Source organism: Raphanus sativus, chromosome 5 (genome assembly GCF_000801105.2).
Source record: "Raphanus sativus cultivar WK10039 chromosome 5, ASM80110v3, whole genome shotgun sequence".
NCBI lineage: Eukaryota > Viridiplantae > Streptophyta > Magnoliopsida > Brassicales > Brassicaceae > Raphanus > Raphanus sativus.
In genome coordinates, this window is record NC_079515.1 from 39,769,529 (window position 1) to 39,781,784 (window position 12,256).

The following is a 12,256-nucleotide window of genomic DNA, read 5'->3' on the forward strand; positions in this document are numbered from 1 at the left end:
TCCTCTGTTCTCACAACTCCTTCCTCTTTTAAAGAAGCGAAGAAGTCCAAATTCTGGTGTAAGGCTGTGGACGACGAGTTTGACTCTTTAGAAAACCTTGATACTTGGTCAGTTTGCTCTCTGCCTGATGGTAAGAAGACTATTGGATGTCGTTGGCTTTTTAAACTAAAACTCAACGCAGATGGGTCAGTTGAGCGACCTAAAGGTCGTGTCGTCGCCAAAGGCTACACTCAACAAGAGGGTGTTGATTTTGTGGATACATTTTCTCCTGTAGCCAAGATGGTTACTGTCAAGATGCTACTCGCTTTAGCAGCTAAGAAGAAATGGTTTCTTCATCAACTTGACATCTCTAGTGCGTTTCTCAATGGCGATCTGTCTGAGGAAATCTATATGGATTTTCCAGAAGGATATGCAGAGAGAAAGGGGGACAATCTTCCACAAAACGCTGTTCTTAAACTCAAGAAATCTATCTACGGGCTTAAGCAGGCTTCGAGACAATGGTTCTTGAAATTTTCCTCTACTCTTATGACTATGGGATTTGAAAAGATCAATGGTGATCACACATTGTTTTGGTCTTATTCTGCTGGTGTCTTTCTCATGGTATTGGTTTACGTTGACGATATCATCATCGCCAGCAACTCTGATCCCTCTGTGACTTCTCTCATCTCGAAGCTCTCTACTTGCTTCAAGCTTCGTGATCTCGGTCAACCTAAGTATTTTCTGGGTATTGAAATAGCTCGTTCAAGTTCAGGAATCTCCCTCTGTCAACACAAATACATTCTTGAGCTTCTCACTGATGCTGGTCTCCTCGACTGTAGACCATCATCTATTCCGATGGATCCAAGCATCAAGCTGTCTTCTGAAGATGGTGACTTACTTACTGATGCAGAATCTTATCGTCGTTTGGTTGGGAAACTGCTTTACCTTACTATAACGCGACCTGATATATGCTTTGCGGTTCATAAGCTTTGTCAATATTCATCAGCTCCGCGTGTTCCTCATTTTAAAGCAGCTCTTAAGATTCTACATTATCTCAAAGGAACCATTGGACAGAGTCTTTTCTACCCTGCTGATGATGACTTTCAGATCAAAGCGTTTTGCGATGCAGATTGGTCTAACTGCCCTGACTCTCGGCGTTCTATCTCGGGCTTCTGCATCTTCATTGGCAATTCGTTGATATCATGGAAATCAAAGAAGCAGGATGTAGTTTCTCATTCGTCTGCTGAGGCAGAATATCGTTCTATGGCATTCACGTCTAAAGAAATCATGTGGATCTCTCGTATGGTTAATGACTTGCAGGTTGCTCCTCCTACTGTACCTGTTCTATACTGTGATAGCACGGCAGCTCTTCACATCGCCAAGAACCCCGTCTTTCACGAGCGAACCAAACACATCGAGCGAGACTGTCATTCCATACGCGAGAAGATCATAGCTGGTCAGCTCAAGACACTTCATGTGAGATCTGAGAATCAGCTTGCAGATCCTTTCACCAAAGCTCTATATCCTACTCTGTTTCACAAGTATATGTCCAAGATGGGTTTTCATGGACTTCTAACGCCATCTTGAGGGGGACTATTAGGTGTTATAGTATTGTATACTTGTAAATGAGCAGTTAGAGTAGCAGTTAGAGTAGTGATAATTAATCTTGTATATAAGGAACATATTGTACATTCATTAATCTTAATGAAGATATTTCCATTTCACTCTGTTTCTATTACAAATGGCATATAAGATGACTTTTACAAGTTAAACGCCATCAATCTGGTTTTATCTAATCAAACTTTCAAACAAAATAAAAGATGCAAGTTGAATTATTTATCCATAGTACTAATAAAAAAGCTTTAAATGTGAAATTCAGAACAGAGAGATTGGACCACAATAAATTAGTAATAATCATATGTTATTACTCGTGACAAAAAAAAATGATATGTTATTATAAATTAAAAGAAATTCCATCTTTAGCCCGCGGACTTTTGAATACCAATGTCAAGGCTGCACGAAACCAATCTGGAAAATCAGACATTGAAACAGAAGACTCTTGTCTCTTTGTTTTTCTTCTATATATACACACGGTAATATCAAAGGCCAAAGAGATTTAATTACAAAGATCGAGATCTACTTCAGAAATGGCGCTGGAGGACGATGTAACTTCGATGAGAACGACGACGTTAGTGGCTCCAACAAGACCCACGATTACAGTTCCGCATAGACCACCGGCGATCGAAACGGCGGCGTATCTCTTTGGCGGTGGAGATGGGCTTAGTCTGAGCCCAGGTCCACTTTCTTTTGTCTCGTCTTTGTTCGTTGATAGCTTCCCTGACGTCCTGACGCCGGATACTCAAAGGACAGCATCGTTTTCTCAGCTTCTTGCCGGAGCTATCTCGGTGTCTCCAGGCGGAGGCGGAGGACGTTCGACGGCGGGGATGTTCGCTGGAGGAAGTACGATGTTTACAATTCCTTCGGGTTTGAGCCCTTCTAGTCTTCTTACCTCTCCCATGTTTTTCCCTCCTCAGGTAATCAATTAAACTTTTTTTCTTCGGCTTTGGTCAGGTCATTAATTATTTATAAACTTATGATTAAATGATAAACTAAATCCTCTTTTTGTTCTACTAGTTGTTACTGATATTTATTGAATTAACCCAATTACTAAATATATATAAGTTTATGATTCACATTTATAGAACTTTTTTTTTGAGCAACCATTTATAGAAGTTCATGTAAATATCTTGGTTTATCTTAAAACTGATCCATTCAAGTCTACGAAGTTGATAATCTTCTTGGATATTGTTAGTAGTATACATTTTTCATATACTTTTCTTTCTCCTTAATAGTATTAATTAAATCCCTAGTATGATACCCCTAATGCAGCAGTCACCACGTCAGACCAGCCTTGTCCAACCGCAACGACCAGACTCATTTCCTAACCAGATGCCGCCATCGACATCCACGGCCGTCCATGACCGTCAGTGTTTTGAAGTTTCGCAAGCTGATCATAGAGCTAGAAACCATTATAGTAATCTTGCGAATAACAACAATAATAACCGGTCATATAACGTAGTGAACGTTGATAAACCGGCGGATGACGGTTATAACTGGAGGAAGTACGGCCAAAAGCCGATCAAAGGGTGTGAATATCCGAGGAGTTATTACAAATGCACTCAGGTTAATTGTCCGGTTAAGAAGAAAGTTGAACGGTCATCAGATGGACAAATCACTCAGATAATTTACAAAGGTCAGCATGATCATGAGAAACCTCAAAACCGTCGTGGTGGTGCTGGTGGTGCCAGAAATTCCGGTGAAATTGGTGATATTCATTACATTGGTGGTTCAGGACAGATGATGGAGTCTAGTGATGATAGTGGTTATGGTAAGGATCATAATAACGATACTGATGATGACGATCTTCCGGCGTCAAAGATAAGGTATATATAGTAGAAAGAGCATTCATTTATATATTCTTTCCGTTTTATAATATTTCATGTTTTACTTTAGTGCACAAAAATTAAATAATTTATATTTTTCTAAAAAATATTTTAAAGCTATAATTTTAAAATTAGTTAATTAATTATAAAAAATATTGTAAAATTTAATAAGTTGAATCAGTTTCTAATAAAACTAAAGTTAATTTTAAAATTCTAAAACTTATGTAAACTGAAATAAAATATTCTTTCTAAAACATCGTATATATTGAAACATATAATAAAATGATATCCATGACATGTATAATATTCCAATAGTAATTGCCAAAGCTAGCCGTATATTGCAGCTGCAGCCTACAGATTATTTGTACAAGTCAAGATTTCAAACCATGATACATATAGATGACTGAAATTTTTCCTACATACATATTAAACATAATATATGATCAGTTCGTAGTATAGCCGTCCTAACAAAATTAATAGTTTGAGTTTCGGTTTGTGGTATCCATTCGATTGATTGAAAATATTGGGATTGTAGAAAAACTGACGGTGGTGTGTCGACGACTCACCGGTCGGTGACCGAGCCGAAAATCGTCGTTCAGACAAGAAGTGAAGTCGACCTTCTCGACGATGGTTATAGGTGGCGCAAGTATGGACAAAAAGTAGTCAAAGGAAATCCCCATCCAAGGTAATATTTAGGGTTACTGAGTTTCATATACCGAGTGCTGGCTGTTATAGTATGGTTACATAAAACTGAGACCATATATAAATATATTAAATATGGTATGTATTGCTTCATTTACTTTTTATCTGTTGACGATATTCCTTTTATTTTGGTAATACTAGGAGCTATTATAAATGTACAACGTCGAATTGTACGGTCCGTAAACATGTAGAGAGAGCTTCAACTGATGTGAAGGCTGTCATTACAACTTACGAAGGTAAACATAACCACGACGTCCCTGCCCCTAGAAACGGCACGGCCGCAGCAACCTCAAACACGGCGGGAACTTCCGACCACCACCGTATGACATCAATGTCGGGGAATATGCAACAACATATGCGTTTCGCTAACACCAATATTACAGGCCAGTCTCCGGTTCTTTTGAGATTGAAAGAAGAAGAAAATAACTACTAATTGACTTTTAAACAGAGGAATTCGAGATTGATTTAGCCGCTCGATACTACTTGACTTGTAACATGTGTGATGTGAGCATGCTTGACTAATGAAATGAAAATCAAAACCTCTAATAAATTTTTGTTTCTTTTGCTCTTGAATTGTGATTTTTTTTTGTATTTAATTATTGATTGAGGATATGAAAATATATGTAAATTATTAAAGATGACAGTATTTGTCTTTCTTGCCTCTTTCTCTTCCAAAGATTAAGGAGAATTGTCTATTTCTCCGTAATTATCTCTCTATTGATTCAGGTTCTCTATTTTATATCTAAAACTAATTTCCTTTTAACTTCTTTTTTTTGTTTTTTTGCTCATTTTCAATGGTCTAATGCGGGGATTGTCCTCCCTGCGTTGGACCCGTTTACCCGACCCGGGTCGATACTCACGTCGTCTGGAAACTCTCCTCTGATTATTATAACTTCATTATATGGGTTGCTTCAACTCCAAGCATTCTTCTCCAGCTGGTCCTCCACGCCATCTCCGCCGCCGTTTAGACGCAGCCGTCCACCGAAGAAATCCCCAAAACAACCACAATCGTCATGTTCTTCCTATAGAATAACAAGAAGTTGGTAATAAGAAGTCCTTCTCTTATTCAATATATCAAAGCTTCAACCACAACACAATATGAGCTTTCAATCACAAAACACACATATGTCAGTCCATCGACATATCAATATTTATAGTTAATAGAAATCCTAAACCAAACACACAAAGGTAAGTTAAACAACTTCCTAATCACTAAGGACTTCTATAACTTGGTCGCTAAGTTATTCAAGCTTATCAACATTCTCCCCCTTAAGCTTGAACCTCTCTTCATCCACATCTTCGACTCCAATAAGACACCTCATTTCCTTGAACTTTAACCTACCAAGTGACTTGGTAAGAATATCTGCCTTTTGCTCAACTCCAGCTACATGTTCAACTTCGATCAGCTCGTTCTCAACACATTCCCTAATAAAATGGAACCTCCTGTGAATGTGTTTGCTTCTTCCATGGAACACCGGATTTTTCGTGAGGGCTATCGCAGATTTGTTATCAACCTTGATAAGAACACTTTTGCTTTCTTCTCCCACAGCTTCACTTAATAACTCTTGCAACCATACTGCTTGTTTTGCTGCTTCGGTCGCGGCCATGAACTCAGCTTCGCAAGAAGAAAGAGCCACAATCTCCTGTTTAGTTGAGCACCAAGTGATAGGGCTATTACCAAGATAAAAGATATGACCCGTGGTGCTTTTACCGTCGTCTTCGTCAACATTATGCGATGCATCGCTATAACCTGTCAGCTTCGTTCCTGTCCCTCGTGAGTAGTATAACCCAAGTGAGCATGTTCCGCGTAGATACCTGAGAACAAGCTTCAGAGCAGCTCCGTGAGAAGTCCTCGGGTCCTGCATATAGCGGCTAAGAACACCAACCGCAAACGACAAATCTGGTCGAGTGTGTAATAGGTAGCGAAGGCAACCAATAGTACGGCGGTATTGTTTCTCATCTATCTTCTCTTCTTTAACCGCTTTAGAGAACTTGACATTTAACTCCATCGGCACCTGAGAGCTATTGCAGGAGCTCATGAAGGTTTCTTCAAGTATTTTTCGAGCATATCTGTCCTGTTTCAGTACAATTCCGTGATCAAGTTGCAAGACTTCTATACCTAGGTAATAAGTCAGTTTTCCAAGGTCGCTCATCTCGAACTTTGCAGCCATCTCATCTTTGAACTCCTTTATAGCTTTGAGCGATGATCCGGTGACTAACAAATCATCTACATAGACTACGACGATAAGAAGTTCTCTGTTTTCTTCCTTTCGATACAAAGATGGTTCTTTCGAGCATCTCCCAAACTTCAGGCTTTTGAGAATCTTATTCAATTTTATATTCCAAGCTCTAGGAGCTTGTCGTAGACCGTAAAGAGCCTTTTTTAACTTGTATACCTTATGTTCTTCACCGGAAACAACGAACCCTTCAGGTTGCGTCACATATACCTCTTCCCTTAACTCTCCGTGAAGAAACGCAGTCTTGACGTCGAGATGGTGTATCTCCCAACCGTGAGATCCTGCTAGTCCAATGATCAGTCGTATGGTTTCTATGCGTGCCACTGGAGCGAAGACTTCGTCATAATCTACCCCATGACGTTGAACATACCCTTTAGCCACCAAACGAGCTTTGTACTTGCTAATGGTTCCGTCGGCGTTACGTTTGATTTTAAATACCCATTTCAAGCCAATAGGTTTCACGCCAGCAGGTAGCTCGACGAGATCCCATGTATTGTTTTTTTCAATCGAGAATATCTCATCTTTGCAAGCATTGATCCAGACTTCCAGCTCCTTAGCTTCTGCAAAGCTCCAAGGTTCATCATTGATGATCATTAGTAGTTGTTCTCCTTCTAGCTCTGCAATGAGCACGTAATCATTAAGATGTGCAGGTGGCCTTGAAACTCTACTTGATCGTCTTGGCTGTTCTTCTTCTTCTTCATCCATCTCGCTGTCATCATCATCACCTTCACTACTCTCTGAATCGTTAGCTTCATCGGATTTAGTACCTTCAATATTATCACCAAGCATTCGTATATCAAACTTAAATTCAGCAGACTTATTACTCCCAGGCTGCTTTGTCCAGCACCACTCCTTCTCTTCTTCGAATATAACATCACGGCTCACAACAATACGTTTACTGAGAGGATCATATAAACGATATGACTTTGATCCTGGCTCTGTTCCTAGATGAACCAGAGTTCTAGACCTGTCATCAAGCTTTCTCCTCCCAGCTATCTCAGTTCGTGCGTGACACACACATCCAAACACTTTTAAGTGTGAGAGATTTGGCTTCCGCCTTCTTAATGCTTCATAAGGAGTCACACCGTCGAGTGATCGTGTTGCAACTCTATTTATTAAGTAAGTAGTGTGCCGAACAGCTTCTCCCCAGAACTCATTAGGCATATTCATGCCCTTAAGTATTGATCTTGTCATCTCTAGTATTGTCCGATTACGTCTCTCTACTACTCCGTTCTGTTGGGGAGAGTACGGAGCAGTCAAGTGACGTGTAATACCAGATTTATCACAGTAGACAGTGAACTCATGGCTAGTGAACTCTCCTCCTCTGTCTGTCCTTAAAGTCTTCAGTTTAGTATGTGTCTCTCGTTCTACTAATACTTTGAACTTCTTGAACTTCTCCAGTGCCTCGCTCTTAGCCTCAAGAAGAATGGTCCACATATATCTTGTGTGATCGTCGATAAGAACAAACACGTAACGTTTTCCTGCAGGAGTCGATGGATTAATAGGTCCACACAAGTCTGCGTGTACAAGTTCCAATGGTTTTGATGCTCGATATGCAGTCTCTTGTGGGAAGGGTTTCCTTGTTTGCTTCCCTCGCAAACAAGATACGCATGTGTCAATATCTTTCTCAATTTTAGGAACACCAACTATAAGCTCCTTATTTATCATCATTCTCATCGTGTCTTTATTGATGTGGCCGAGACGTGAATGCCAAATAGCAGGGTCAGTGCAGCTCTTCACTTGCAGACAGTGGAGTTGATCTACCTGCAGTGTGACTTTGTAAAGACGATTGCTTGCCCTTGTTGTTTTAACCATAAGTTTGCCATGCTTGTCAAAGAGGCTTAGCTCTTTATCTTTCATGCGTACTTCACAGCCTCCTTCGGTGGCTTGTCCCAAGGAGACAATGTTACTCCTTAGTGCTGGTATGTAATACACGTCCCTTAAGATCTTCTTTTCTCCATTATTGACTATAAAACGCACCGAACCCTTTCCCAATATATCGATCTTTGAGTCATCACCAAAGCGAACCTTTCCAGTCACTGTTTCATCAAGTTCATGGAAAAACATGCGGTTTCCACTCATGTGGTTACTAGCACCATTGTCTAGATACCATACGTCACTTGCATCCGACTCTGTATCAAATATTTTAGGATTCACTTTCTTCTCGTTTAAATAGACCACTTCGTTCATCATTAGTGTATCAGCTGCCTGAGTTTCTTCATCCTTCTTTTCAACGGTCTCCTGAAGATTTAGTTGCTTGTCCGGACAGTCCGTGGCGTAATGCCCAAGTTTGTCACACCTGAAGCAGGTAATATGAGAGGCATCACCTCCACGTCCCTGTCTGTATGCATCTCGTTGTTGTTGATAAGAGCTATAACGACCGCGACCTCTACCTCTGTTAAACCTTCCACCGCGTCCACGACCACGACCATTGTATCCATAGGATTCGTTACTCGATTCACCACTGGCGTACATTAGTTTTCCTGTATCTTCATTCGCTTCATCATCCTCGTCGGCTATTCTTTCTTCAAACGCTTTTAGTCTCCCAACTATGTCCTCAAAACCTATTGTTTTAAGATCAAGCGTTTGCTCAAGGGAAGCCACCATGTAAATATATTTTTTCCTTGGCAAACTCTTGAGAAATTTCTTAACAAGTTTTGATTCTTCTATCGTTTCTCCTAAAGAAGCCGATTTTGCAGCAATTTCAGATAACTTGCCGGCGAAGCTGTCAATAGTGTCATCTTCTTTCATCTTGAGTTTATCATATTCAGTGCTTAGGGTTTGTAACCTAGCTTCTACTACTCTCTCAGCCCCAACATGTCTTGCTTTTATTGCTTCCCATAAATCCTTTGCCGTTTTAGAGTTTCCAATCTGTATGATCAAAGATTCCGGTATCGATTGCCATAGAAGTGCAATGGCTAAATTGTTTTTCTTCTCGTCAGTGATTCCCGGGTCTACTGCTTCCCAAACTTCATTGATTTTGAGCGCTATTGTTATCCTCATTGACCAGACAACATAGTTTGAAGTAGTTAGCATCGGATACTTGATAGATTTTGTTCCGGTTTCTTTGTGCAGAACAATTGCATCCTTAACATCATCACCCATGGTCGTATGTAGTTTCTTTGGAGATTCTCTGCTGGCTCTGATACCAAATATAGAATAACAAGAAGTTGGTAATAAGAAGTCCTTCTCTTATTCAATATATCAAAGCTTCAACCACAACACAATATGAGCTTTCAATCACAAAACACACATATGTCAGTCCATCGACATATCAATATTTATAGTTAATAGAAATCCTAAACCAAACACACAAAGGTAAGTTAAACAACTTCCTAATCACTAAGGACTTCTATAACTTGGTCGCTAAGTTATTCAAGCTTATCAACACTTCCCACTCCGCCATCTCACCGCCCTGTCGTCAACTCATCTCCTAAAAAACATCGCAATAATAATAACGACGATGCTCCAAGATCGAAGACGGCCGGAGTTAGCCTGAGATCGGGATTGTCGCATGGCAATGTAGAGGCTGAGCAGGTGGCGGCTGGTTGGCCCACTTGGCTCAGCTCTGCCGCACCGGAGGCCGTTCATGGGTGGATTCCATTACGCGCCGAGGACTTCGAGAAAAGAGAGAAGGTAAAAAAGTTGCCCTAATTTCTTAAAGTTTCCTTGCAATACAAGAAACAGCCTTATCGATGATGATATCAACAATTAATTTCTACCATTTTTCATAAAATCTTAGATTGGGCAAGGGACGTATAGCAACGTGTTCCGGGCTTGTGAGGTATCAACGGGACGAGTTATGGCTCTAAAAAAAATAAGGGTTCAGAATTTTGAAACTGAAAACGTAAGATTTATTGCCAGAGAAATTATGATTTTGAGAAGACTAGATCATCCAAACATCATGAAACTCGAAGGGATCATCGCGTCACGTAATTCAGGCAGCATGTACTTTGTGTTCGATTACATGGAGCACGATCTCGAAGGCTTATGTACATCTCCTGACATCAAATTCACCGAGGCACAGGTAAGAAAGACCATATAACGTCTCCTGCAAGTAACTCTGTTGTTGTTTTCCTGATAGCCTTAATTTTTATTTTTTCAGATAAAATGCTACATGCAGCAGCTTATATGGGGAGTAGAACATTGTCATCTACGAGGGATTATGCATAGAGACATTAAAGCCGCAAACATTCTGGTGAATAACAAAGGAGTTTTAAAGCTAGCTGATTTTGGACTAGCTAACATTGTAACGCCAAAAAACAAGAATCAGCTAACAAGTAGGGTTGTGACGCTATGGTACCGTGCACCTGAACTTCTAATGGGTTCAACGAGTTATAATGTATCCGTGGATCTTTGGAGCGTTGGATGTGTTTTCGCTGAGATTCTTACCGGAAGACCACTGCTTAAGGGAAGAACAGAGGTAAGAAAGGGACCAAAGCGATATATCCATTTTACTCAATCCATTTCTCATGAGTTTTTGTGTGTGTGTAATACACTGTAGATTGAACAACTTCACAAAATTTATAAACTATGTGGATCACCAAATGAAGAGCTTTGGGAAAAGAACAAGCTTCATCCTCAAACTAAGATGTTTAAAACACAACATCAATATGAAGGTTGTCTGAGAGAAAGATTTGAGGAGTTTCCCAAAACAGCAATTGATCTTCTTGAGAATCTATTATCTATGGATCCAGAGAAACGAGGAACTGCCTCTTCTGCTCTCATGTCCGAGGTGTAAAAATACCCCTAAACTTTAATCAAATTACAGATATGTATATACTTTAAACTGACAATATCTGGTCTTCTCCGTGGGATTATCTTGTTATAACAGTACTTTAACACAAAGCCTTACGCTTGTGATCCATCGACATTACCTAAGTATCCACCTAACAAAGAAATGGATGCTAAGTACCGTGAAGAACTTCAACGAAGGTTTCAATCAATATCGATTTTTTCACAAATTATTTACATATATGTTTGTCTATGTAAGTTACGTGTGTTGAAAGATTAAAATATTTGTTTTGCAGAAGAAGAGTTACCATAAATAAAAGAGATAACTTGGCATCAAAGAAAGCAGTGAAATCACGTAGAATAATCAAAGAGCCTTCAAACCTTAACACGTTACCAACTCAACAGGTATGTATTTCAACAAAAGCTATAAATACTTATCGATGTTTTGTTGTATCGAAGGTGGACTTAGACCGGAATAAACCAAACAAGGTTCTTTATTGATATTTGGTTCATTGTTTTCACAGGAATCGAAGAAGGAAGCAGAGACACAGATCATTCTCCAGACGCCATCAGAGACATCTCAAGCGACCACTAGAAGCCAGTTTCCGTACACTGGTTTATCTCAAACCACAGCGCCGGCAAGCGGGTTTGCATGGGCTGGTACGAAGAAGAGGAAAGAAAACGACGCAGCTTCAACGCTGACTTATAACCAGCCTGCAGGATCCGCTAGCCACGTCAGTGGTATGAGCATGGCATTTGCGAAGAACACTTTTGGGTTAACAATAAATGAAGACAAACCGTTTCTTAGGCCGCACGTTTCTCTAAACTCCTCCGGCGTGCATCACAAGAAACCAGAAGAAGATGCGTTGAGTCAGTTGAATGCTGTTTTTCAAACTAACGGGATGAATGAGATATTACGGAGGACTGAGAGTGATGCCAGAGTCGGTGTTCGAAAACCGCCAAAAATAGAAAGAGGTTAAAAATGGGAGACAAAAAGAGTTACCATTACTTTTAGCCAATGTCATATATCTTCACTTGGCATCATTTGTAGTCCATAAAATTTAAAAATGTGTCACAAACAAACCAAGACGGTCTGAAACCTTCAAGTTCTAATGTGAAGTTTAATATGTTGAAATTAAGGTCACAAGTTTAGGGTTGGTA

At 39.9% G+C, this 12,256-nt stretch overlaps 2 protein-coding genes across 3 annotated transcripts; both read left to right on the forward strand.

Moving 5' to 3' along the window:
• Positions 1-1,977: 1,977 nt before the first annotated feature.
• Positions 1,978-4,691, forward strand: LOC108856614 (probable WRKY transcription factor 58). 2 transcript variants are annotated; one of them, XM_018630460.2, is made up of 4 exons: positions 1,978-2,513; positions 2,869-3,422; positions 3,958-4,107; positions 4,266-4,691. In XM_018630460.2, the coding sequence occupies exons 1-4, from the start codon at positions 2,127-2,129 to the stop codon at positions 4,555-4,557; spliced, it is 1,383 nt and encodes a 460-aa protein (XP_018485962.1). In that variant the 5' UTR covers positions 1,978-2,126; the 3' UTR covers positions 4,558-4,691. The 2 variants fall into 2 exon arrangements, with proteins under 2 accessions (XP_018485962.1, XP_018485963.1); XM_018630461.2 differs by having other exon boundaries at positions 2,872-3,422.
• A 4,898-nt stretch (positions 4,692-9,589) lies between these two features.
• On the forward strand, positions 9,590-12,230 carry LOC108856613 (cyclin-dependent kinase C-2 C-like). Its single transcript, XM_056985916.1, has 8 exons — positions 9,590-9,618; positions 9,733-9,997; positions 10,104-10,388; positions 10,467-10,784; positions 10,866-11,096; positions 11,196-11,296; positions 11,392-11,500; positions 11,620-12,230. The coding sequence occupies exons 1-8, from the start codon at positions 9,590-9,592 to the stop codon at positions 12,073-12,075; spliced, it is 1,794 nt and encodes a 597-aa protein (XP_056841896.1). The 3' UTR covers positions 12,076-12,230.
• Positions 12,231-12,256: the final 26 nt, after the last annotated feature.